This window comes from Leucopleurus acutus, assembly GCF_964270905.1.
Source record: "Leucopleurus acutus genome assembly, chromosome: 9".
Lineage (NCBI taxonomy): Eukaryota > Metazoa > Chordata > Mammalia > Artiodactyla > Delphinidae > Leucopleurus > Leucopleurus acutus.
The window spans coordinates 72170300-72198114 of record NC_139144.1 but is presented as its reverse complement, the minus strand read 5'-3'; the positions used below and the strand labels follow the sequence as shown (position 1 = coordinate 72198114).

At 38.3% G+C, this 27815-nt stretch overlaps 1 protein-coding gene across 3 annotated transcripts in view; it reads right to left on the bottom strand.

Moving 5' to 3' along the window:
* Window positions 1-27815, bottom strand: part of ZNF277 (zinc finger protein 277) — a 119943-nt gene that overhangs the window by 16103 nt on the left and 76025 nt on the right. For all 3 annotated transcript variants that reach the window (XR_014326436.1, XM_082846156.1, XM_082846155.1), the window contains exons 5-7: window positions 14038-14129; window positions 9656-9766; window positions 7510-7642 (exon numbers count right to left, since the gene is read on the bottom strand). Coding sequence is in view for 2 of the 3 variants with exons in the window: in XM_082846156.1 (XP_082702282.1) it covers window positions 7510-7642; window positions 9656-9766; window positions 14038-14129 (336 nt within the window). In the remaining variant the exon portion in view is untranslated. The remainder of the gene's footprint in view (window positions 1-7509; window positions 7643-9655; window positions 9767-14037; window positions 14130-27815) is intronic.

Below are 27815 nucleotides of genomic sequence, written 5' to 3'. Positions count from 1 at the left end.
TTAGAAAAGTGTCAGAACCAGAATTCCCTATCTTTTTTTGAGCCTTAATTTTAAAAAAATATTTAAAATTTAATTTATTTTTTTACACTGCAGGTTCTTATTGGTTATCCATTTTATACACATCAGTGTATACATGTCAATCCCAATTGCCCAATTCATCACACCCCCACCCCCACCCCCCAGCCACTTTCCCCCCTTGGTGTCCATACGTTTGTTCTCTACATCTGTGTCTCTATTTCTGCCCTGCAAACTGGTTCATCTGTACCATTTTTCTAGGTTCCACATATATGCGTTAATATACAATATTTGTTTTTCTCTTTCTGACTTCCTTCCCTCTGTATGACACTCTCTAGGTCCATACACGTCTCAACAAATGACCCAATTTCGTTCTGTTTTATGGCTGAGTAATATTCCATTGTATGTATGTATCACATCTTCTTTATCCATTCGTCTGTCGATGGGCATTTAGGTTGCTTCCATGACCTGGCTATTGTAAATAGTGCTGCAATGAACATTGGGATGTAGGTGTCTTTTTGAATTATGGTTTTCTCTGGGTATATGCCCAGTAGTGGGATTGCTGGTTCATATGGTAACTCTATTTTTAGTTTTTTAAGGAACCTCCATACTGTTCTCCATAGTGGCTGTATCAATTTACATTCCCACCAACAGTGCAAGAGGGTTCCCTTTTCTCCACACCCTCTCCAGCATTTGTCGTTTGTAGATTTTATGATGATGCCCACTCTAACTGGTGTGAGTTGATACCTCATTGTGGTTTTGATTTGCATTTCTCTAATAATTAGTGATGGTGAGTAGCTTTTCATGTGCTTCTTGGCCATCTATATGTGTTCTTTGGAGAAATGTCTATTTAGGTCTTCTATCCATTTTTGGACTGGGGTGTTTGTTTTATTAATATTGAGCTGCATGAGCTGTTTATATATATTGGAGATTAATCCTTTGTCCGTTGATTCGTTTGCAAATATTTTCTCCCATTCTGAGGGTTGTCTTTACATCTTGTTTATGGTTTCCTTTGCTGTGCAAAAGCTCTGAAGTTTCATTAGGTCCCATTTGTTTATTTTTGTTTTTATTTCCATTACTCTAGGAGGTGGATCAAAAAAGATCTTGCTGTGATTTATGTCAAAGAGTGTTCTTCCTATGTTTTCCTCTAAGAGTTTTATAGTGTCCGGTCTTACATTTAGGTCCCTAATCCATTTCGAGTTTATTTTTGTGTATGCTGTTAGGGAGTGTCCTAATTTCATTCTTTTACATGTAGCTGTCCAGTTTTCCCAGCACCACTTATTGAAGAGACTGTCTTTTCTCCATTGTATATCCTTGCCTCCTTTGTCATAGATTAGTTGACCATAGGTGCGTGGGTTTATCTCTGGGCTTTCTATCCCGTTCCATTGATCTATGTTTCTGTTTTTGTGCCAGTACCATATTGTCTTGATTACTGTAGCTTTGTAGTATAGTCTGAAGTGAGAGAGTCTGATTCCTCCAGCTCTGTTTTTTTCCCTCAAGACTGCTTTGGCTATTCGGGGTCCTTTGTGTCTCCATACAAATTTTAAGATTTTTTGTTCTAGTTCCGTAAAAAATGCCATTTGTAATTAGATAGGGATTGCATTGAATCTGTAGATTGCTTTGGGTAGTATAGTCATTTTCAGAATATTGATTCTTCCAATCCAAGAACATGGTATATCTCTCCACCTGTTGGTATCATCTTTAATTTCTTTCACCAGTGTCTTATAGGTTTCTGCATACAGGTCTTTTGTCTCCCTAGGTAGGTTTATTCCTAGGTATTTTATTCTTTTTGTTGCAATGGTAAATGGGAGTGTTTCCTTAATTTCTCTTTCAGATTTTTCATCATTAGTGTATATGAATGCAAGAGATTTCTGTGCATTAATTTTGTATCCTGCAACTTTACCAAATTCATTGATTGGCTCTAGTAGTTTTCTGGTGGCATGTTTAGAAATCTCTATGTATAGTATCATGTCATCCGCAAACAGTGACAGTTTTACTTCTTCTTTTCCAATTTGTATTCCTTTTTTTCCTTTTTCTTCTCTGATTGCCATAGCTAGGACTTCCAAAACTATGTTGAATAATAGTGGCGAGAGTGGACATCCTTGTCTCATTCCTGATCTTAGAGGAAATGCTTTCACTTTTTCACCATTGAGAATGATGTTTGCTGTGGGTTTGTCATATATGGCCTTTATTATGTTGAGGTAGGTTCCCCTCTATGTCCACTTTCTGGAGAGTTTTTATCATAAATGGGTGTTGCATTTTGTCAAAAGCTTCTTCTGCATCTATTGAGATGATCATATGATTTTTTTTTGATCATATGATTTTTATTCTTCATTTTGTTAATATGGTGTATCACACTAATTGATTTGCGTATATTGAAGAATCCTTGCATCCCTGGGATAAATCCCACTTGATCATGGTGCATGATCCTTTCAATGTGTTGTTGGATTCTGTGTGCTAGTATTTTGTTGAGGATTTTTGCATCTATATTCATCAGTGATATTGATCTGTAATTTTCTTTTCTTGTAGTATCTTTGTCGGGTTTTGGTATCAGGGTGATGGTGGCCTCACAGAATGAGTTTGGGAGTGTTCCTTCCTCTGCAATTTTTTGGAAGAGTTTGAGAAGGATGGGTGTCAGCTCTTCTCTAAATGTTTGATAGAATTCGTCTGCGAAGCCATCTGGTCCTGGACTTTTGTTTGTTGGAAGATTTTTAGTCACAGTTTCAATTTCATTACTTGTGACTGGTCTGTTCATATTTTCTATTTCTTCCTGGTTCAGTCTTGGAAGGTTATACCTTTCTAGGAATTTGTCCATTTCTTCCAGGTTGTCCATTTTATTGGCATAGAGTTGCTGGTAGTAGTCTCTTAGGATGCTTTGTATTTCTGAGGTGTCTGTTGTAATTTCTTTTTCATTTCTAATTTTATCGATTTTAGTCCTCTCCCTCTTTTTCTTGATCAGTGTGGCTAATGGTTGATCAATTTTGTTTATCTTCTCAAAGATCCAGCTTTCAGTTTTATTGATCTTTGCTACTGTTTTCTTTGTTTCTATTTCATTTATTTCTGCTCTGATCTTTATGATTTCTTTCCTTCTGCTAACTTTGGTTTTTGTTCTTCTTCCTCAAGTTCCTTTAGGTGTAAGGTTAGACTGTTTATTTGAGATTTTTCTTGTTTCTTGAGGTAGGCTTGTATAGCTATAAACTTCTTTCTTAGAACTGCTTTTGCTGCATCCCGTAGGTTTTGGATCATCGTGTTTTCACTGTCATTTGTCTCTAGGTATTTTTTGATTTCCTCTTTGATTTCTTCAGTGATCTCTTGGTTATTTAGTAACATATTGTTTAGCCTCCATGTGTTTGTGTTTTTTTACGTTTTTTTCCCTGTTCTAATCTCATAGCATTGTGGTCCAAAAAGATGCTTGATAGGATTTAATTTTCTTAAATTTACTGAGGCTTGATTTGTAACCCAAGATGTGATCTATCCTGCAGAATGTTCCGTGCGCACTTGAGAAGAAAGTGTAATCTGCTGTTTTTGGATGGAATGTCCTATAAATATCAATTAAATCTATCTGGTCTGTTGTGTCATTTAAAGCTTCTGTTTCATTATTTATTTTAATTTTGGATGATCTGTCCATTGGTGTAAGTGAGGTGCTAAAGTTCCCCACTATTATTGTGTTACTGTCGATTTCCTCTTTTATAGCTGTTAGCAGTTGCCTTATGTATTGAGGTGCTCCTATGTTGGGTGCATATATATTTATAATTGTTATATCTTCTTGCTGGATTGATCCCTTGATCATTATGTAGTGTCCTTCCTTGTATCTAACATTAACACTCTTTACTTTAAAGTCTATTTTATCTGATATGAGTACTGCTACTCCAGCTTTCTTTTGATTTCCATTTGCACAGAATATCTTTTTCCATCCCCTCACTTTCAGCCTGTATGTGCCCTTAGGTCTGAAGTGGGTCTCCTGTAGACAGCATATAGATGGGTCTTGTTTTTGTATCCATTCAGCAAGCCTCTGTCTTTTGGTTGGAGCATTTAATCGATTTATGTTTTTTTTTGTTTTGCGGTATGTGGGCCTCTCACTGTTATGGCCTCTCCCGTTGAGGAGCACAGGCTCTGGACGCGCAGGCTCAGCGGCCGTGGCTCACGGGCCTAGCTGCTCCGCGGCATGTGGGATCTTCCCGGACCAGGGCACGAACCCATGTCCCCTGCATTGGCAGGCGGACTCTCAACCCCTGCGCCACCAGGGAAGCCCTAATCCATTCATGTGTAAGCTAATTATCGATATGTATGTTCCTATGACCATTTTCTTAATTGTTTTGGGTTCGTTTTTGTAGGTCCTTTTCTTCTCTTGTGTTTCCCACTCAGAGAAGTTCCTTTAGTATTTGTGGTAGAGCTGGTTTGGTGGGGCTGAATTCTCTTAGCTTTTGCTTGTCTGTAAAGCTGTTGATTTCTCCAACGAATCTGAATGAGATCCTTGCTGGGTAGAGTAATCTTGGTTGTAGGTTCTTCCCTTGCATCACTTTAAGTATATCATGCCACTCCCTTCTGGCCTGTAGAGTTTCTGCTGAGAAATCAGCTGTTAACCTTATGGGAGTTCCCTTGTATGTTATCTGTCATTTTTCCCTTGCTGCTTTCAATAATTTTTCTTTGTGTTTAATTTTTGCCAATTTGATTACTATGTGTCTCGGTGTGTTTCTCCTTGGGTTTATCCTGTATGGGACTTGCTGCACTTCCTGGACTTGGGTGGCTATTTCCTTTCCCATGTTAGGGAAGTTTTTGACTATAATCTCTTTATATATTTTCTCAGGTCCTTTCTCTCTCTCTTCTCCTTCTGGGACCCCTATAATGCAATGTTGTTGTGTTTAATGTTTTCCCAGAAGTCTCTTGGGCGGTCTTCATTTCTTTTCATTCTTTTTTCTATATTCTGTTCTGCAGCAGTGAATTCCACCATTCTGTCTTCCAGGTCAGTTATCCTTTCTTCTGCCTCCGTTATTCTGCTATTGATTCCTTCTAGTGTAGTTTTCATTTCAGTTATTGTATTGTTCATCTCTGTTTGTTTGTTCTTTAATTCTTCTAGGCCTTCGTTAAACATTTCTTGCATCTTCTCAATATTTGCCTCCATTCTTTTTCTGAGGTCCTGGATCATCTTCACTATCATTATTCTGAATTCTTTTTCTGGAAAGTTGCCTATCTCCACTTCATTTAGTTGTTTTTCTGGGGTTTTATCTTGTTCCTTCATCTGGTACAGAGCCCTCTGCCTTTTCATCTTGCCTATCTTTCTGTGAATGTGGTTTTTGTTCCACAGGCTGCAGGATTGTTGTTCTTCTTGCCTCTGTCGTGTGCCCTCTGGCGGATGAGGCTATCTAAGAGGCTTGTGCAAGTTTCCTGATGCGAGGGACTGGTGATGGGTAGAGCTGACTGTTGCTCTGGTCAGCAGAGCTGAGTAAAACTTTAATCCGCTTGACTGGTGATTGCTGGGGCCGGGTTCCCTCCCTGTTGGTTGTTTGGCTTGAGGCAACCCAACACTGGAGCCTACCTAGGCTCTTTGGTGGGGCTAATGGCAGACTCTGGGAGGGCTCACACTCAGAACTTCTGCTGCTAGTGTCCTTGTTCCCACAGTGAGCCACAGCCACCCCCCGCCTCTGCTGGAGACGCTCCAACCCTAGCAGGTTGGTCTGGTTCAGTCTCCTATGGGGTCACTGCTGCTTCCCCTGGGTCCCAATGTGCACACTACTTTGTGTGTGCCCTACAAGAGTGGAGTCTCTGTTTCCCCCAGTCCTGTCGAAGTCCTGCAATCAAATCCCACTAGACTTCAAAGTCTGATTCTTTAGGAATTCCTCCTTCCGTTGCCGGACCCCCAGTTGGGAAGCCTGACGTGGGGCTCAGAACCTTCACTCCAGTTGGTGGACTTCTGTGGTATAAGTGTTCTCCAGTCTGTGAGTCACCCACCTAGCAGTTATGGGATTTGATTTTATTGTGATTGTGCCCCTCGTACCGTCTCATTGTGGCTTCTCTTTTGTCTTTGGATGTAGGGTATCTTTTTTGGTGAGTTCCAGTGTCTTCCCATCAATGACTGTCCATCAGCTAGTTTTGATTCTGGTGTTCTCACGAGAGGGAGTGAGAGCATGTCCCTCTACTCTGCCATCTTGGTTCAGGGCCGATCTTTATTTCAATTCTACTGGAGAACTACTTAACTCCCTCTGTTTTCATGAGTAGTTTTGTTAGGGAACCACTGACTGAAACTCCCCACACTGGATAGGCACGATAACCACTTGCATGACTTATTGTACAATAGGAGATCCTGGTAAGGAACATGGAACTAACAAAGTACCACCAATTGGAAGAGTCTGAGAAAGGTCAAAAGGAGAGAGGAAATGCCAGTCCATATGTCCTACCAACCTCCCAGAATCATTCTTGCTGGAATCCATCTTGGCTGAGAGATGTGCACGCCACCAGGAAGAACCATGAGTCAGAAAGATTGGCTAGAGACAACCTGGAAACTAACCACATCACCATAAAACCTGAGACTGTGAGCCACGTGGCAGAGTACTCCTCCTGGGTTCCCTCTGCTGCTGTCCACCCAGGTGCCTCTTCCCACTAAAGTCTCTTGCTTTGTCAGCACGTGTGTCTCCTTGGACAATACATTTCTGAGTGTTAGATAAGAGCCCACTCTCGGCCCTGGAAGGGGTGTCCCTTCCTGCAACAGTTTCCGTCCTTTGTTATGTATACCTAAAAAAATCAGCAGACTGGGGGCACTCTCCAGTCATTGTGTCAATCAAAATTCCCTTCTCAAATTTCCAAATGCCCCTGTAGAGATGGACATTTGTCTCCAACTGAATACGTCTTCTTAAATAAAAGGGACTGTAATCTATAGAGGCCAGCAAATGGTACTGAGGTTTCTGGCCTAGGAGAGCTTTGAAAGTATTTAAAATCTTTGACATGGTATCCCCATTAGTCCATCCTATTAGTCCAAAAAATGAAAGTCCTCTTGCTGAGTGAAATCACTTGGTTTCTCTAAAATTTCCATTAGAAATAAGCTGGTACAAGAGAATGACAAAGACAAATTGTTATTATTTATTTATTTATTTGATGGGAAACGGGAAGATATTTTAATGAGGGAAAAAGGAACGAGTGAAGAGACTGTCTGTAAACATTTATCTAGCATAGCATCTAGTACATCCAGAAGTCAACAACGTTTTCTGAGTAGAGTACAGAAGTCCCTGTACTCATGGTAATGGACAATCAATGGGGGGCAATGCATGGCTATCCAGGTATGTATGGTTATTTATTAAATTAAGATCACTATGAGTTGTAGAGACATGACCTTTTTACTATATAAACATCTGGCAAATCAAAGACAAATCAAATCAACTTACGCTTTGTAAACTAACCATTTTAAAGATAATCATTGCTTGAAAGAATCCCTCAATTACATTTTGATGTTTGTAGATATGCAATCAAATTGTAAGTTATGAAGAGAAAAGAAAGCCTTACCAAATAATTGATGACATAAAATCGGTCATATTCTCTGTTCTTAGGATTGATCCTACGATGCTGTTTTTTCCTCATGTGATCTTTAAGTGTATTTTTGTCCCTGAAGGTCTTTTCACAGTACAAGCACTGCAAGCTACAAGAAAGACACAAATGCTGAGATTAAATAAGTCTCTCAAATAGTTGTTGCATAGCCCTTTATTATTATTATTATTGGGTCTTATAATTTATTCATTTTAGGACTCACAGAATCTTCAAATGGCATATGATACCCTTCTGGAATCCCTCTCATTTTATTCATTTGGCTTTAGAGGATGCATGCTGTGGTTTATTTTGTAGTCGGCTAACTTGGCCAACTTGGCTATTTAGTTAAAACTGTGATATAGATAGCAATTATCCAAAAATGATTTTGGTGCTTTACTAATCGAATTACCTATTCTAAAAATGAAAATGTAGGTATGTTCTTCAAATAAATATATGATAACTAGCTTTGGTTGCCTCCATTGAGTATAACAATTAGTCCATGGTTTGGTATATCCTGTGACCTAATTTGCAGGTCTGATTCCTAGCGCCAGCTGTGGGACGTGGTCAAGTTACTTGACCCCTCTGATACCGCTCATTTTCTGCTAACCTGATGATAAAACATACATTTTAGAGAATTTTTACGATAATGTATACATATATGTGCACATAAATTCATAATCATGATAACAATTCACACAAAATATAAATGTATGTATACATGTTTAATTTATTGATATATATACGAATAAAATACCTAGCACATTCATAGCATACAGTAAGTGCTATTTTTACTATCTTATCATTCGCATGTATCTTCTGCTAGAATATTTCCACTGACTGGGAATTCATTACCTAATGAGGCAGTAATGACCAGTTTTGAACAGATTACTAACAAAATGTCTTTCTCATACTAAGCTTGACAGTTGATACTGCCTGGATTACCCAACAGCCATTAGAGTTCTACTTTCTGGAGTAACACAGAATAAGTATACATGAAAACTTATTCAAAAACCAAAACTCTGATGTTCTGGTTTGTTTGGCCTCACTGTGTGTTGGGCACATGAACTTGGGTTCGACAACAAAATCACTGAAATCAGTTGTTTCTATTCTGAATTCTTTTTCATCTTTACTAAACACCCTTTCAATTATTTCTTATGCCACAGAAGTAACTATATTCTTTTATAGTAAACAATTTATGGGCAATAAGTTGATTAGGGATATCATTACTGCTAATCTTGCTAGAAAGCACACCTGGTATTATTTTATAAATGAATGGTCATTCAATAAAAGAGTAAAGAGACTTGTTTTAATGTACTGTTGATACCAGAATTTGAATTCAGAACTTTTTATAATGGGTATTTCTTTCTCAATGTTATTGCTCCAAATGTTGTGGTCTGAGATACCACATTCATTAGTATTATATTAAATGAATAAAACTAGGTTTTGAGAGTAAAATCTTGGGCCCTTTCCTAGAAAGAAAAGAGGATAGATTTTTGAAAGCCATTTTGGTGATGTAGAGAATTTCCTTCCCTATTTCTACAAGCTAAACTCTAGATACTCACGGTTGCCAGAATATGACCTTGAGAAAAGTGGAGTGTTATGATATATAAATGTGAATAAATACTAAAAGGTAAAAGAATGCAATTAGTATGTTATGTTTCACATAAAACTGAATAACATCTAGCAATGTGACAATATATTTACTTTACTAAATGTGTAAAAAAATTATAGAGAAAAGTAAAGAAATTATGAATCCGAAATGAAGAATAGTGGTTTCTGGGGGAGATACTAATGAGGAAGGGCACACAGCGAGATTCAAAGGAAATAATAACATTCTCTTTCTTAGGCTGGTTAAGTATATTTTTCATATCCTATATAATAACATACCTTATAATGGCATATACATTGTTTGGTATATATGACATTTATATTTTAAAACTACTAAAAGGCAATATGATCTACAAAAAATAAGGATTGTCATACAAAATGTGAACTCCTCCAACACGAGAAATGAGAAAATTCCATTTCTTGAGTTACTTCTGACTATTAAATTAATTTTTAAAAATTCAAAACAGAATCCAAGATTGAGACAGCTTCAGGTCGTGTTTCATAAAAAAGTACTTACTTGTCAAGCTTTTTCTGTAATGTACACAGAAATTCATTGCAGTTTACAATGTTGTCTGGCAACCCAATGTTGAAAGTGTGTTCTCTGGCCATATGGTTCAAAAGGACAGATCTAGGAAGAAATTTGAGCAATTTGCATTATTTACAACTTATCTAGGAACAAATCAGGTCATGAGTAGTGTTTGTATAATGATAACAACACTAATTAGAAGTACAAGCAAAGGTTAATAAACACTGAAACACACATTTGGGCTATGAAAGAGTGACATGTTATAAAAAAAGTATGCACATAAGCACTATCATATGAAAAGAAAGTCAACAGAAACTGTTGCTGAGGAAGCCCAAATATTGGACTTGTCAGACAAAGACTTTAAATCAGACAATAAGAATATGTGTAAAGAATTAAGGAAAACCATGTCTAAAGAATCAAAAAAAGGTATGAGAATAATATCTTATAAAAAAGAGGATACTAATAAAAAAACAGAAATTAAAAAAAACATACAAATCTGGAGATGAAATGTACAGTAACTGAAATGAAAAATTCACTAGAAGGTCTCAAAAGAAAAACTGAACTGGCAGAACAAAGAACCAATGAACTTGAGGATAAATTTAGATTTTCTAGTCTGTGGAACAGAAGAAAAAAGAATGAAGAAAAATAAATTGAGCCTCAGACACCATCCCATCTACCAACATCTGTATAATAGGATTCCCAAAAGGCAAAGAAAGATAGGGGAAGAAAGAATATTTGAAGAAATAATGGCCAAAAACTTCCCAAATTTGATGGAAAACATTAATCCAAACAGAAGAAGCCCAATAAACTTCAAGTATAATAAATCAGAGAGACCCATACCAAGAAAAAATATGAAGATGAAATCAAGACAGGTCCCAGATAACAAAACCTGAGAAAATTCACTGCTAACAGACCTGCCCAACAAGAAACTAAAAGAAGTCCTTTGGGCTAAAATGAAAGGATGCTAGATAGTAACTCAAACATACATAAAGAAGTAAAAAGCTCCAGTAAAAGTAATTACACAGTCAAATATAAAAGGCAGTATTAAATGAATTATTGTTTACAAATCTTTTCTTCCCATATCTGATGTAAAAATAACTGCATGAAGTAACGATTTTAAAGACATGTTAATGAGCTTATAATGTATAAAGATGTAGTTTGTATGAAAACAGTAGCACAAAGGAGTGGGGAAAGAGCTAGCTACGTTGGAGCAAAGTTTTTGTATACTGTTGAAATTACGTTGGTATTAATCTGAACTCAATTGTTTTAAGTTAAAATGTTAGGGGCTTCCCTGGTGGCACAGTGGTTGGGAGTCCGCCTGCCAATGCAGGGGACATGGGTTTGGGCCCTGGTCTGGGAGAATCCCACATGCCATGGAGCAGCTAGGTCCGTGAGCCACAACTGCTGAGCCTGCGTTCTAGAGCTTGCAAGCCACAACTACTGAGCCCTGTGCCACAGCTACTGAGGCTGCACGCCTAGAGCCCGTGCTCCACAACAAGAGGCCACCGCAATAAGAGGCCTGCATACCACAATGAAGAGTAGCCCCTGCTCGCTGCAACTAGAGAAAGCCCATGCACAGCAACGAAGGCCCAGTGCAGCCAAAAATAAATAAATTTATAAAAAAATAAATAAAATGTTAATTGTAATCTCCAGTGAATTGTAGTGGATAGTGAATGGGCCACTAAGAAAATAACTCAAAAAATATAGTAAAAGAAACAAAGGAATAAAAATGGTACACTAGAAAATATCTATTTAACAAAAAAGAAGGCAGTAATGGAGGGGAGAAATAAAAAAAAAGAAACTTAAAACATAAAACAAACAGCAAACTGGTCTAAGTAATCCCATCTCATCAGTAATTACATTAAACATAAATTAGACACTCCAACCAAAAAGCAGAGATTAGCAGAATGGATTAAAAAACATGATCCAACTATATGCTGTTTACAGGAGACACATTTTAGATTAAGATTGAAAGAAATAGCTTCATATATTCCAGAGTCAAAAGTGTATAGGAGAGGGGAGATAGATGTAGGATAGCAAGAAAGTACTTATTCTTCTATCTTTATCATTAACCCATGTCCTTTGTCTTTCTATTCTTTTTATGTCCCTAGGCTGGGAGGACACAAATATAATCCCTAAGTATTGCTAATAACGTACATAGCTGGAATCAGGTTATATCTTTAATCTTTTATTATAAACTGACCTTTTCATAAACAAGAACTGCAGAAGGGGACATTTTATAAAAATGAGATGCTGCTTATCTTTGTCATTGGTTAATTTCTTAAAAATTTCATTTATTAGAGAACAATGACATAGTCAATCAAAACTACTGAGGAGTTCACTTAATTCCCATGTCACCCCAGTCAACAGAGAATACAGATACAGGTAGAAAATAACAGGAAGATTATATTAGGAATTATAGGAGCACCAATATTCAGTAAGTTGAAATACCAATATTATCATAATTTCATATCATATGGACATATACTTCAAATCACATCAGTCCCTACATTTATCATAAAAACTTAAGCTTTATATAAATATAAAATATTTTTATAAAATAAACTTTATATAAATATAAAAATATTTATAGCTTTTTAATACTAGAGATTCCTAATAATAATCACACGTCTCCTCACTAGGTTAATAATAGTTTTAACATAAAATCAGAAACAATATGCTAAAAAGAAGTAGCAATGCTTGGTAAACTTTTTGATAGTGAGGTGGTCCTCACTGCCATCCTCATAAAGCCCTTTGAAACTGACAGGGTTAGAGCATAATTAGTGACCTTGGCACAGATTTTTCTCCATGCTAACTGATTCTATATGAGAATCAAATCTTCATCACTGGTGTTTTCAACATTGATGCTTCATCCAAACCCTTTTCTAAATTCAAACAAATAGCTACCCTCTCCTCTTCAATGTTTTTCAGACAACGATGTCAGTTTGTGCTAGGCTTTTCTTTTTTTTTTAGAAACTAAAGACTGCTTTCATTCAAGTGGGTGGGAGAATGATATTTTTCTGATTGTCCATTGTATGCTGTCACTGAAACTATTCCCATTTCCTAGAGGTTACAACTTCATGACTTATATTTAAGTGAATGTACATTTGTAAATATTACTGTTGCATAAAAAGAAATTTGTCTGATCTTTGTCCCTGGTTCCAGGCACTGAGCTTCAAAAATCCTTGGAATTTCTCTATGATCAGATTACCTTTGCTAATAAAGTGACTTGTGGTAGGCCTCTAGAAAGCTTCAGGATGGGGATTGGTTACCAGAAAGACTAACAATGTGATCAAAGGGTTGGGACTTAGAGCCACCCTGACCTCCAGAAAGGAGAGAGGGGTTGGAGATTAAGTTCAATAATTAAATCAATCATGCTTACATAATGAAGCATGTAAAAATTCTGGATACCAAAACTCAGTGAAGATTCTTGGTTGGTAAATACACTGATGTGCCAGGAAGATGATATATCCTGATTCTTTAAGGAGAAGGCATAGAAGCTCTGTGTTCAAGACCCATCCAGACCCTGCTCTGTGTCTCTTCATTTAACTGTTCCTCATCTGTATCCTTTATGATAAACACTTTCCTGAGTTTTGTGAGCCATTCTAGTGTATTAATGAACCTATGCAAATTATTGGTGGGTAGCCATGAATTCGTAGCCAGTTGGTCAAAAGTGCAGGTGTCCTGGGGAACCCCTAAACTTGTGGCTGGTGTCTTAAGTGTGGGCAGGCTTGTTGGGGATGATGCCCTTAAACCTGTAGAGTCTGATGCTAACTCTGGGTGGTTAGCATTAGAACTGAATTACAGTACACCAGTTGGTTTTGGGCCAGTTGGGGTTGGTGACAGAATTACCAATTCCCCATTTTTTTCCCCCTTAGATCTTTATCATTTTTAATGTTCAAAAGAGAAACACCAAAAACTGCTAAAGGACTTTTTTTGTTCACTTGGCTCAGCATTTGGGATCTTAGATCCCCAGCCAGGGATCAAACCTGTGGCCCCTGCAGTAGAAGCACAGAGCCTTAACCACTGGACTGCCAGGGAAGTCCCAGCCAAAGGTTTAGCGTTAACAGGTTAATACAGAAGGGCACGTCTGTTGTAGTTTGCTGCACGTGGTCTTGCCTGTCGGACAATTTAAAAAGCCCTACAACATTAAACACAATTCTATTTCTGGCATCTAAAAAATTTATCCCCCTGCTCTGCTTAGAGCAACTACATTCCATCTTTGATGTCTGGTGGATTAAAAAAAAATTACTGTAGATATATGAAAGGGTTCTGAGCCAATCCATAGAACTTAGTCTATATAGCCATTGTGGATGTTTTGGTAAGTCTTCAGATGAAAAACAGTAAAATTTAAAGACATACATAATTGCTACCTGTTTCCGAGGAATTCCTCATTGCAAAACATACAACTGCCTTGAAAATTATTATCATTTCGCTCTTGTTGCTGTTGTTCCAGAATTTCTTTCTGCAAAATAGAAACACAGATATATGATATTATCTTTAATAAATCCATAGTTAGCTAATGAAAAATGTCATAGTCTGGATGGGAGGAAATTGCGGTAGAAGCATAAAAGGAAGTATGTGAACACTGATGATATTTTGAATTTCTCCATTCCTGTCCTTGTACCTAAACTCCAAGTCTATACTGTTAAATGCCAGACAACATACCATTAGGATAGCTATGTAGGAAACTTTAAGTCAATAGGGTCTCACCATTCTTCACTACTCTGTCCTTCCTCCTGTCTTTATTAATCATCTCCCAACCTCACTCTCTTCCAAAAGCAAAAATGTGCTCCTTTCTGTAATTCTCAGTTTAGTTTGTAATCAAGTTCTGATCAATTTTTCACTTGGACTATCTTTCATATTACTTCTCTCCACCATTCACAATGCCATCACCCTGAATCCAGTCTTTAATCAGTCATTATGAGATTACTATAAGTAAGTCTCTTAGAGGGTCTGCCTTATTTCAATTCTTTTTTTCTATCATATCCATCCTCTCTTTTGTTGCTAGAAAAACTTCTTAAAATTATTTTCATGTACAATTATCCTGTTACTCTCCAACTCAAATAATTTAAAATATGCATTGGTAACACCCTATTCTACTCATGGTGGTTCTTCTACACATTGTTTTTCCATGAGGTAATTTTATTTCTCTTTGCTTTTTCACTCTTATAAATATTAACTGTTCTTTAAGGTCCAACTTGATTCCCATTTCTGCCATGTAGTCATTTCTGGACTACAATACAATAGTTAAGAGCTCAGACTCTGAAACATCAAATAGAACTAGATTTGAATCTGGCTCTCACCTGTACTCAATATTTTATTTAACATCTTTAATACTCAATTTTCTCAACTTTAAGATGAAAATGAAAATATTACCTCATAGCATTATTTATAGGATTAGATCAGAAATTTATGTACAGAATTCAAATTGTGCAAGTGTATGGTCAAGCCACTCAAGATGGCTGTTCTCTTGCTCTCTGTACATCCCCTGACCAACCAGTGCCTGCTTCACCTATACCCTACGCACATGACTGACCTTCCTGTGTACTTGCCCCAGGCCCCAGCTAGTGATTGTTCTCATCAAAGGGGCGCTGAGGGGTGTGCCTCTCTACTGGTTTCCCTGGTAACTAATGAGCTCACCTGATGTCAATTCCCCAATAACTGGTAACTTGCTTTACCATCATCTCTTTTGCTTGCTTTTATCTTCTAAATGGATATGAAAACTCTTTGAAATTAAAAGAAAGTCTTTATGCTGTTCTTATTTTACACCTGCATACGACTCTCCAGCTATTCTTACAACGTGAAGCTCAAAACACGAACTCCATAAAGTTTATTGCTGATTCTGTAAATATCTGTAGGGCAGCATAAAAAATGAGCTTGTATCTAGAAGCTTAACAAATTCCATGTGGCATTTCTGGAGATGTATCACCAAACATTTAGAAATATTAATCCACTGAAGAAAAAAATTAAGAAGCTGCCAGGATAAAAATCAATTCAATCAACTTCTGGTTTCAGCCATGATGAAATAATGGATATAACACTTCTCCTCCCCTTGTAAACTACTGTAAAACAAATTGCTTCATATATCTTACCTTTTTTCAGAAAATGTATAATAGGGACTTCGCTGGTGGCTCAGTGGTTAAGAATCCGCCTGTCAGTGCAGGGAACAAAGGTTCGAGCCCTGGTCCAGGAAGATCCCACATGCCGTGGAGCAGCTAAGCCTGTGCGCCACCACTACTGAGCCTGCACTCTAGAACCCGCGAGTGACAACTACTGAGCCTACGTGCCACAACTACTGAAGCCTGTGTGCCTAGAGTCTGTGCTCTGCAACAAGAGAAGCCACCACAGTGAGAAGCCACACACGACGAAGAGTAGACCCCACTCACCACAACTAGAGAAAGCCCACGCGTAGCAACGAAGACCCAACACAGCCCCCCCCTCCACCACACAAAAAGAAAATGGACAATAGCACATGGCTGTGATTGATGAGTAAAAAAAATAATACATTGCCAGTTTTCTGTTGGGTAGTGTTTTCCAAATTGCAACATAGGGAAGTTAAACCCAAATGAAGGTTATGTATCTACCTCACTTTGTGTAGAAGAAAAAAAAGACTGGCATTCAGGATACAAAAGCAAGGGGAATTTGTGGGACAAGGTACTAGAAAGAAGAGAGCTGCAGAGGAGGAGCTCAAGAAACCTGGACTGGGATTCTTTTTACCTTGGTCCAAATACTGAGCTGTACATGTATAGGGCAGAACTCTGTGAGACTTTACAAAGGAGTTGCCAGGGTCTGTGAAGATTCTGGAAATTACAGCACTGGAATATGTTGGAGCTTTGACATACAGAATGGAGACACCTTGCTCAACACTTCAGGCACACAGCAAATATAAAAGAACACTGTTTACTTCATGAAGTTTAGGGCTTTATGCTGGCAGCAAGTGGATAGATAAAAGCAAAAGAAATAAAGGGAGTAAGGTTGATGTATCAGACAATTTTAATTATTGCTTTTTTTTTTTGCAGTACACGGGCCTCTCACTGTTGTGGCCTCTCCCGTTGTGCAGCACAGGCTCCGGATGCGCAGGCTCAGCGGCCATGGCTCACGGGCCTAGCCGCTCCGCGGCATATGGGATCTTCCCAGACCGGGGCATGAACCCGTGTCCCCTGCATCGGCAGGTGGACTCTCAACCACTGCGCCACCAGGGAATTATTGCTTTTTAAGTTTAAGTGAATCTTACATAAAAACTGAAAGTGACAGTGAAAGTCAAATTAAAGGAAAAACGAACTTTTACAAACGTATAGTTCGACTAAAAAAGAGAAAACATGCTTCAGAGCCCTATATTTACAACTTTGGTAGCAGCAAAACCAAAAACCCAATAGATAAAGCTCTTGATAAAGATCACTATAAACATCCCACAGTAAGGCTGAGCAATACTTTCTCTGTCTGCTCCTGTTTTCAGCCTACAAGACCTGTTAATGCTTATTAAAAATCATCATCTCATATTTCTCAGGCTGGTGATGATATAACCCAAAGTTGGCTAAAGAAAAATCTTATTCAACTTAGTATTTCCTTGGTTTTGACTCAGCACAAATATAACAGATTTGTGAGTCTAAACCAGAGTGATACTGAGCCATCTACAGTTTTCTTTGGCCAATTTAAGTTTTATCAGTTGACCCTGAATTGCACAACCTGAGTGTAGACACCTGAAGTTGTGTATAAATTGATTCTTCTTAGGAGAGCCTAATTTACATTTTGGTGAATTAGAAGGAGCATGGAGTAGACAGGGCACTAAAGCAAGAAGCCACTTTTTTTAAAAAAAATTAATTTATCTTTGGCTGCGTGCGGGCTTTCTCTAGTTGCGGCGAGCAGGGGCTACTCTTCGTTGTGGTGCGTGGGCTTCTCATTGCGGTGGCTTCTCTTGTTACGGAGCACAGGCTCTAGGCGTGAAGCCTTCAGCAGTTGTGGCACGTGGGCTCACAGAGCGCAGGTTCAGTAGTTGTGGCTCATGGGCTTAGTTGCTCCGTGGCATGTGGGATCTTCCCGGACCAGGGCTCGAACCTGTGTCCCCTGCATTGGCAGGCAGATTTCTAACCACCGCGCCACCAGGGAAGTCCCCAAGAAGCCACTTTTTAATGGCAAGTAACTAAAACCACGCTGTTCTTTTGTTTGCATTCTGGAGCTTGTCTCACATGGTGATGAGGTGGCACTGTGAATTCTCTGCTAGTTTATCTGCACTACCTACAACCACAGTAAGAGAGACAAGGGCTCTAGAGTACCTGTGTCGTCCCTAATCTGGCAGGTTCCATACAACTCCTTTCATTTTTATCTAAGTTCATTCTTTCACGATCTGCCTTCTGTTCACTGCACAAACTCTTTTTAAACTCTTTCCCAGACCTTCTGCCAAGGGGAGCTACTTAAACCATTTGTTGTTTCACCTCTGCTTTCTGTTTATTTCATTTGCATAAGACTTTTCTCATTTTAATAACATCAATGTAAGAAAGAGTTCTATAATTGGGAAAAATGGACATGGCCACCAGGTAGTTCAGCTTTGGATTCTCCGCTGCAATTGTTCAGCTCCAACTTGTATTCTTGCCATATTTGACTCTTGTCGTTGCAATAACATGAATACTCTACCTATTCCTTCTTGGCTATTTTCCTGTCTCCCCATTAACATATTCTATTTCTACTAACCACATCTAACCTCTCCAGTAAGATTTCCTTCTGACCAATGCTGCTCAGTACTGGCATTTTAGAATTTGAGAACTGAAAGGGACCTCATGAAACTACGGACTAACTCCCTACAAAGAGATGTTAGGGTGACCTGTTTAAAGCTACAAAGCTACTTGGTGCCATATCCGGATACCACATTTGCTTTTTTTTTTTCTCAGAACGTATCCACTGTAGCATATCTAGACACATAGCATATAACAATAACCTTTCTATTTAGTGAACAAACAAGTTCAGAATCCAGGGGATAGATATCTGGAAAGGTAGGGCAACATAAAAATCTTTCTTACAAAATATCCACGCAAAAACTTCATTTAGATCAGTCTTAGATGGATTACTTCTCAGCATTTGAGGCTTTAGAACACGGTAAAATAACAGGAGAGATAATATATACAAATGTGATCATGCCTAATTTCTGACAATTATAAAAAGAGGTATACTGGCTAAGTCGATTTTCTTGATCGTAGAAATTTTAATTTGGTATTTAAAGGGTTAATAGTTTTACACAAAATGGTTTCCAAGACACCTCTCATGTTTTCCCTACTTTCAAAACTTGAGATATGATTTAACCTTTTCTGTATGATGTAAGGTCCTTGCTATGAACAATTACTACTATATTGTGCTATAACGTATCAATTTACTTTCAGGATCTCTTTGTCCCTACAAATGACTCTAAACTGTTGTGCTCTTCTGGTTGGCCTTCCTTCTCACTCTTTTATGGTCATCACTGTCAGTGAGTCTACTTCTGTACCCACCAACTGGCTCTGCCATCTACACCTCCTTTTCATTTGCTATCCTCTGCATAGACCTCCTGTTTTTCTCCTTAAACTAGAACAAGATTATAGGAATTCCTAAAATCCAGCTAAAGAAAAATAGATAATCAAATTCTATGGATAAAATTAAGTCAAATTTGTTTGGTATCTGAGAAAGAGTAGCTCCCAGTATTTGGATGGGCTTTGTGGAAGTTATTTTTACCTCATAGGGATGCTTTTTCTCTGATTTCTGTCCTCTGTGCTATTTGGATCTACTGAGGCTACCAGATACCAGATGGACAGATTTATAGGAAAGACTTTCCCTGTACACACACATTTAAAAAGTATGTTTATCCAAAGCATGTCCAGAGAGATGGAAGTCAAAATCTGATTGTAAATGGACCTTAAAAAAAAAACCCCTAGTATATAAATATGTAATGACTATATCTGAAAGTGAAACAATTAGAACTGGTACTTAAAGTAACATGAAATAGCTCCCTGTTTTCTACTGAATAAAATCCACAATCTTTAGAATGGCATTCACATTGCTTTGTACCTGATTCTATTCTAGGTTTTTAAAAGCCTTCTCTTGCATTGCTTCTCCATATAAACTCTGTTACAGGGAAAAACAAGAACATCTGCTATAATCTGTGTATTACTCTTCTCAATAGCAGTTCTCAATTACTTATTGTGATTCCTCAGGCCACTCAATGGTCTGGAGTAACTGTTCTCTCTTTTTTTCACCCATCTTTGCCAACTGGAGTTCTCTTCCCTAATCCTTCAGAGCTCAGTTCAAACACTACATCTCTGTGGTGAGTGGGAACAACAACTGATGGGGACTCAGGAGATGTGTATTCTTGTCCTGGTTTTGTGACTAACTAGCTCTAAATGTGGCCTTAAGCATGCCACTTCTCTAGGACTTAGGTTCTGGTGATCTCTAAATTGCTTCTGAAACATTCTACAAATCATAAAGTGGACTGACCCTGACCACTTCTGTGCTAGAAGTATCTTCTTTTGCCACCACAGTATGTAGTGTTCCATAGACATCCACATTGCTTGGTCTTCAAGAAAACTATGTCCCAACCATCTCTACTAAGAGAACATGGAGCTTCTTTATGTCACATGTACACAATTTATTAGAGTAGACTCTTAATAATACACGATAACTACATTTACACCCCCAGTGCAACAACATACACACTACAAATGTGAATGCTCTCCTGAAAATCAAAATGAAATTCTCAAAGGAGACGAGTTTATAAAACAATTGATTATCTCTTACTCATATAGGACTGGCACTTCATATAGACTATAAAATGGAGACCTTTCCACAGCAATAGTAAGTTGACATTTATTTAAACAAAGATAATAGACTACTGTATATGTAAACTATCCTAAAAAATGGAATTTATTATTGGTTATTAATTTAAAAGTTCTAAAGTAGCTGTTTTTTTTAAAAAACTCACAACTGATAATTTTTAGAAATATAAAGAGTTACATACAGAATTTTAGATTGCTATGGGACAGGAATTTGGAGAACAAGTTTTTACTTTTTTTCCACTTAAACGCTTTCATTTTAATACAGTATATATACTTTTAATAAGTATATATCTTAAAAGCATAATTATCAATTCATGTTTCTAAGATGACTTTTTGAGAGAAACAGGAGATGCAAGTCAAGATAAGGAAATGAACTAGAATGATAATTATTAAATCCAACAATTAAGGAAACTAAGTATATTGAAGTAGAATGTTATTGTTTTATTCTTTAAACATATTAAGAAATAAAATAATGGCAACACACCCTCCCTCTTATCTACTCTAATAAAGCCTACTCTATGAAATGTCTGTCTGTACATTATAAAATAGGAAATTATTATTTCTTAATATAGGAACACGAAATATATAGATATACTTTTAGTCAAATTTTACTTATACATAAAATAAATCATGTGAAGATGAAAAAGAAATTATTTTAATTCTGCAACTATTATATCCTATAGTAGCTTTCATCATCCTGTTGTAATCAATTCAGTAAATTAAGAAGATAGTTCTCATTTATTTGTTCAAATTGGCTTTGCTGACAGTTATGTCATGATATGCCAAACGAGTTAGTAAACCTGGAAGCTATTCAAGTCATGTAACTCTGTCAGTGTCTCTTATTTTCTTACCATTTTTTATTATGAAAAATTTCACAAACAGGAAAGTTGAAAGACTAGTACAATGAACATTCCTATACTCAATATATATATTCAATAATTGTTCACATTTCACCACAGCTTCCCTCTCTTTTCACACAAACACAGACACACACACACACACTATACACATATATATTTACCACTAAACATCTTCTGTTTTGTTGAATCATTTGAAAGTAAGAGAGTGAGCTGCAGACCTCATGACACTTCACTCAAATACTTCAGCATCCCTCTTCTAATAAGGACTTTCTCCTATATACAACCATGGTGCCACTATCATTATACCTAAGAAAATCAATAATAATTCCAAAATAGTATGTTACATCCAGGCAATATTTAAATTTCTTCAACTGTCCCAAGAATGTCTTTTAATGTTCTTCTCTTCCCCAACTCCCACCAAGACCATCATCGGTTCACACATTTCATTTGGTTGTTGGGTGCCCTGCTGCCAAATCTTTGTCCCCCTCCCCTTCCTCTTAAAAAAAATCTTTTTTCATCCATCCAATTCCCCCACTCTCTAAATCATAAGCCACAAAATAACTAACCAGCCTGGGACTTAGGCTCTGAAGTCTGGTAAAGGGAAACTTTTCCCAACTCAATAATGGTCTTCTAAAGTATATGGATGACTGCTAGGAAAACCTTGTTAATTTTACTACTTTTATGTAATGTGCCCCACCAGATAAAAAGCTTGCCAAGGGGCAGAACTGCTTGGTTCATCTTTGTAGTCCCTACTGTGCCTCACCGACAGGAGTAAGCAATAACTGTTGAATGGAAGTGCTCTGTTTCCTATGGTCTCTACTTCCTCAGACCCCTTGAACAGTCAGGAGGGATCTAGGTAAAAGAGAGCCACATCACCACTATGTCCCTCCACCCTTATTCCCACTGCTGGTAACTTGGTATGATGTGACAAAACAACACTGAGCTTTAATGATTCTGTACTTCCTTCTTCTGTGGCACACATGTTGATTGCTGCTGATCACGCGTTAGTGAGGAAGAAACTGGGTGGAAGACGCTTGGGCAGTCAAGAACAAATTTCTTTTCTTTCCTCCTGCCCTTCCTTCCTTTCTTCCTTTAAGCTTGGTATCTGATAGGATTAATCATAGCATATGTTTGAAGTCACTTATGAACAGAAAAATATAATATTAGGAGAACAATCCATAGAAAGCATCACAAAGATGTGCAAATCCTAGCCACCATTTTTGTGCTTTTATTTTTCTAAAAAATCCCATGCTAGGTAGATATACTAGATTTTATTCATGGATTTACAGAATAGAGGGATGAAGAGAACGTCACAGATGTTATACGTTGGAACTTCTCAAAGCAGCTGACGAAATCAGATAAAATTTTCATTACAAAATAGGCTTGGATAAAAACCATAGCTGTAAGAATACAGCTGAGGTATTAGGCAAAGAGTCATAATAACAAGCTGTATGTTTATGTAATTGGTTTAAAATGTCAAGAATGGTAGCAAAGGGGTCAGTGCATAGTCTTTTATCTTTATTCATAAGCTGAAGCAGAGGAAACATTAATGAAACAGCAGACATAGCAGATGGCATGCAACACCGTCACAGGGGACTGACATATAGGTAGAAAATGAAATTTGTGAGTTAGGTTGGAAATTATAAAAATCATCCAATTTGGGAAAAAGTAATTTAGAAAATGTCAATTTATAAGTATTTGTACACAGGAAAGAAAAAACTGATGCTTAAATGACAAATCCAATGGAAACAGCTTGCATTAACATAAGGAAGTAAAACTACGGCTGATGTTATTAATTACAGATATCAAAAACATTTTATTGCTACTGACATATTAGATTCACAATAGTTTCCTGGCTAAATGGCTGTATGAGTGACTATGAGAGAAAATCGCACACTCTGAAGGTTCCCTCCCAACCTAGCTCAAAGGCAGCAGCATGGCAGAACCTGCCAGGAATTCTCAGTCCAGGAGCCCAGTTGCCCTCCTCCAATAAAGAACACAACAGATCTCCCTAATAAAGGGAGAGCAGTGGACCAAAGGCTCCACAGAAGGGCAGTAGAACTCCTTATTCCTCCTGCTTTCTATTTCTAGAACCATGTATTATCTCTGAGGTATCTGGAATGATTTCATTGAAGTATTTCAGGTGGTTACAAAACAATGTAGCATAAAAATGAGTAAAGGAAGAAAGAAAAATTCGTGTGGGATGGGCACATAAATTAAAGATAAAAAATAAAAAGAAGTATACGTGTACACGTATATACACACCCAAACCCACACATTCACACTTATAGGTGGGCCTCAAATTTGGCTATCAGCTTTCTTAGATGAGGGAAACAGATGGACAGGAGTTTGTGTAACAAAGACTTTGGCTGGCTTTGTCCCCTGTTCCTAGGAGATAACCTCTAAAGCCTTGGAATTTCTTGAGTGGCTGGAGTGTCTCTGTTATTCCTGGTGGGCCCTTTGACTCCACCTGATAGTTTATGCTAATGAGATAACTCAGAATGGGGACTGCCATGCCACAAAGACCAACCATATGATTAGTGGGTTAGGGCTTTGAGCCACAGGATATCAGTCTGACTTCAGGAAGGGGAGGGGAACTTGAATTTGAGTTTAACCATGTAGTCAATTAGTCAATCAATCAAGGTTAATGAAGTTTTATTAAAAACTCTGGACACCAAAGCTCAGGTAAGCTTTCCTGGTTGCCAATACTGTGTGTATGACACACACGGATGTGCCAGAAGGGCAATACATCCCTGGGGACAATGGAAGCTTTGTGTTTGGGGCTCTCCCAGACCTCACCTTATGTATGTCTCTGGCTGGTTCTGATTTGGACCTATTTCTACAATAAAACTGTAATCATAAATGTACTGCTTTCCTGAGTTTTGTGAGTCATTACTGCAAATTAATGAAACTGAGGGTGTTAGTGGGAATCCCTTGAATTTGTGGCCAGCTGGTCAGAAGTGAAGGCGGCCTGGGGATCCCCCAACTTGTGGCTGATGTTTGAAGTGAGGATAGTCTTGTGAAGTCTGGCCTAACACTGGGAAGCTAGAAGTCATTGAAAATAAGTATACTATGTGATATAATGGGCAATATACCAAGAATAAATAGACCAAACAAGATGGACTGTTTCTCATATTGATTCTCCAAAGCTGTCTCTCGTGCCAAAGCATATCCCAAAACTTAGTGAAAGCAACACAGAGGGGTGGGATAAGAACTGTCATGATGCAATACAGATACCTGCTTCCTCTTGATTAGAGGTTGAGAGTTTAAGATTTCCTAGAAAAATTATGAACTTCCCTAAACAATTTTCCCTGAACATCGTTTTTATAAATATTGGTTGATAATATTCTTGACTTTGTCCTTCCAGTCAAGTAGCTGGAATGTTACTTTTCTAAGCTCTCACTTGGATGCAGAGCCACTGGACTTAGAAGGTAACCAGGAGACATCTGAGTTGACACTCTCTTACAAAAACTGCACAGTCCTAAACGTGGACTGGAGTTGACATGGAAAGTCATTTAATTCTTTGTCAAAAATGACTCAAGGGGATAGCCACACACCAGACAAAAGAGTCCCCTAGAAAAATCATTTTAAATCCCTACCTCACCCTCCCAACACCAATTACTAGCCTCCAAAGTTGTACTTCATTTATCATGGTCACAATTTTTAACATGGATTAAATTTTAAGGAAGGTGTCACCAGTTGCCTAGCCCTGACTGGGTGGGTGAGTGGGGGGTTGTCAGGAATGTACTCAAAGAACACCTGACAGTGACTGACATAATTTGCTGGCATATACTCCAAAGACAAACTTCTAGCAAAATGTATACCAAGGTAGCTAAATGTGGTAATTTACTGATACAATATTCACTGATACCTTGGTCAAAAGTCCAAGATTAGATACTAAACAATAACAGGTTTTGGAATTTATTTACGACAACTAGTTAGTAGAGCCAATTGTCTCTTTTAGTAGACAGATACATATGTATGTATATGTCTTTCTGAATTGTATGAAAAGAGGAAAAGCATCTACTTTAACCAAAAGTGGCACTTAATCACTAAGATATTAATTAAAATAAAGCAGAAGGAAGAAGAATTTCACTCTGCTTAGGATGAGGAAAGCCACAAGAGAATATCCTTACAATGAGAAAAAGGTGGATAATAAAAAACCCTAGAAAAACAAACAGAAAAACCCACACACAACTTTTTTTAAAATTTTTGGCTGCATTGGGTCTTTGTTGCTGCGTGCGGGCTTTCTCTAGTTGCGGCGAGCAGGGGTTACTGTCATTATACTCCAATATATGGATAAACTGTAACTTATTAAAGCATTGCCCTATTGTTGACCATTTGAGTTTCATGCAACTGTTTTTTTTTTTTTTTTTTGGCGGTACGCGGGCCTCTCACTGTTGTGGCCTCTCCCGTTGCGGAGCACAGGCTCCGGACGCGCAGGCTCAGCAGCCATGGCTCATGGGTCCAGCCACTCTGCGGCACGTGGGATCCTCCTGGACTGGGGCACGAACCCGTGTCCCCTGCATCGGCAGGCGGACTCTCAACCACTGCGCCACCAGGGAAGCCCTCATGCAACTTTTGATTGTTGTAGCTATAAGCTAAGCTGGGATAAATTTGTGCCAATCATGTTTGTCTTTTTTTTTTTACTAAATTTATTTTATTTTTATTTTTGGCTGCGTTGGGTCTTCATTGCTGTGTGCAGGCTTCCTCTAGTTGTGGTGAGCGGGGGCCACTCTTCGTTGTGGAACGTGGGCTTCTCATTGTGGTGGCTTCTCTTGTTGCAGAGCACGGGCTCAAGGTGTGTGGGCTTCAGTAGTTGTGGCACATGGGCTCAGTATTTGTGGCTCGTGGGCTCTATAACGCAGGCTCAGCAGTTGTGGTGCATGGGCTTAGTTGCTCTGCGGCATGTGGGATCTTCCCGGACCAGGGCTTGAACCCATGTCCCCTGCACTGGCAGGTGGATTCTTAACCACTGTGCCACCAGGGAAGCCCCACACAACTTATTTTGACTCCAAAAAGCTGAACTCAAAAGGTAACCAGACAAGGGACTTTCCTGCTGGTCCAATGGGTAAGACTCTGTGCTCCCAATGCAGGGGGCCCGGGTTCGATCCCTGGTCAGGGAACTAGAGTCCTGCATGCATGATGTAACTAAAAGATCCTGCATGCTGCAAAGAAGATCCTGCGTTTCACAACTAAGACCTGGTGCAGCCTAAATAAATAAATAAAAATAAATAAATCTTAAAAAAAAAAAAAGGCAAAAAGACAAATTGAATTCCAAAAGGTGACAAGCTCTCTGAACAGAGGCAGGGACTCAAGAACTATTTCACCTTTGGCAGAGCATGAGACAAAAAGGGCAAGTAGGAAGAAAATAGCTGAAATTTTAAAGAAGTTTTAAAGGCTAAGTCCCTGGGAGCCTTGGACACAAAAGGATCCAGCTCTTTTCCACAGGTTTCCTCCAAGTTCTCGGGAGAAAGACTGGGAGTAGGGCAAAGAAACATGAGGATGAGTTGCATGTAGAGGCAGGAATAACTGTATTAAAACAAGGATTATCAATGACACAATACAGTTTCTTAAAATACAATAAAACCCAGTGTTCTCAGCATTTTGAGATGAGGGAAACTTAAGTTTATGGCAATATCAAGACATCTTAAATGAGCAAGAAAACACATGTCAATGACTAAAGAAAAACAGTAAAACAAAAAAGCCAGAGAGAAATTTCTTAACTGGATGATGATATACTCCCCCAAATCCATGAGATTTGATCTAATATCTCACCTTTTTGAAAGATATCAGTACATCCTACCCTTTTTTTTTTTTTTTCGGTACGCAGGCCTCTCACTCTTGTGGCCTCTCCTGTTGCGGAGCACAGGCTCTGGACGCGCAGGCTCAGTGGCCATGGCTCACAGGCCCAGCCGCTCCACGTTATGTGGGATCTTCCCGGACTGGGGCACAAACCTGTGTCCCCTGCATCGGCAGGCGGACTCTCAACCACTGCGCCACCAGGGAAGCCCCATCCTACCTTTTTTGAAACTGCAATGATAAAGGCAATTACCATCTGCTTGCTACATAGGATACACAGTCAGTATATTTCTCCTACTTTGAATCTCCATGAGGTGGCTTTTGAAGAGTAAGGAAGAAACAGAATAGACCTAACATCTTTAACAAATTAACTAGTGGAGAAAAAAATTATATAGATTTCTCATTTACATGGAATAGGTCATCACAATAAAAAAAAGAGAAGTTGAAATACAGAAAAAAAAAGCAAGAGTTAAACACGTGAGAGCTAGAAAAGCCTTATTTCTATTTGTATTAAAGATAAAAGGGAATCCAGCCTAGGCAAGACGACGAGGACTTTTAAAAATGGAAAGGTGGCTATGGGAGACTGCAAAATAATTTACACTGAAGGAAAGAGAAGCTATCAGCATGGCATGGATCAGTATAGTATTATCTGTCCGAGGAAGTATTTTACTGGCTAAACTCAAGCTCAGG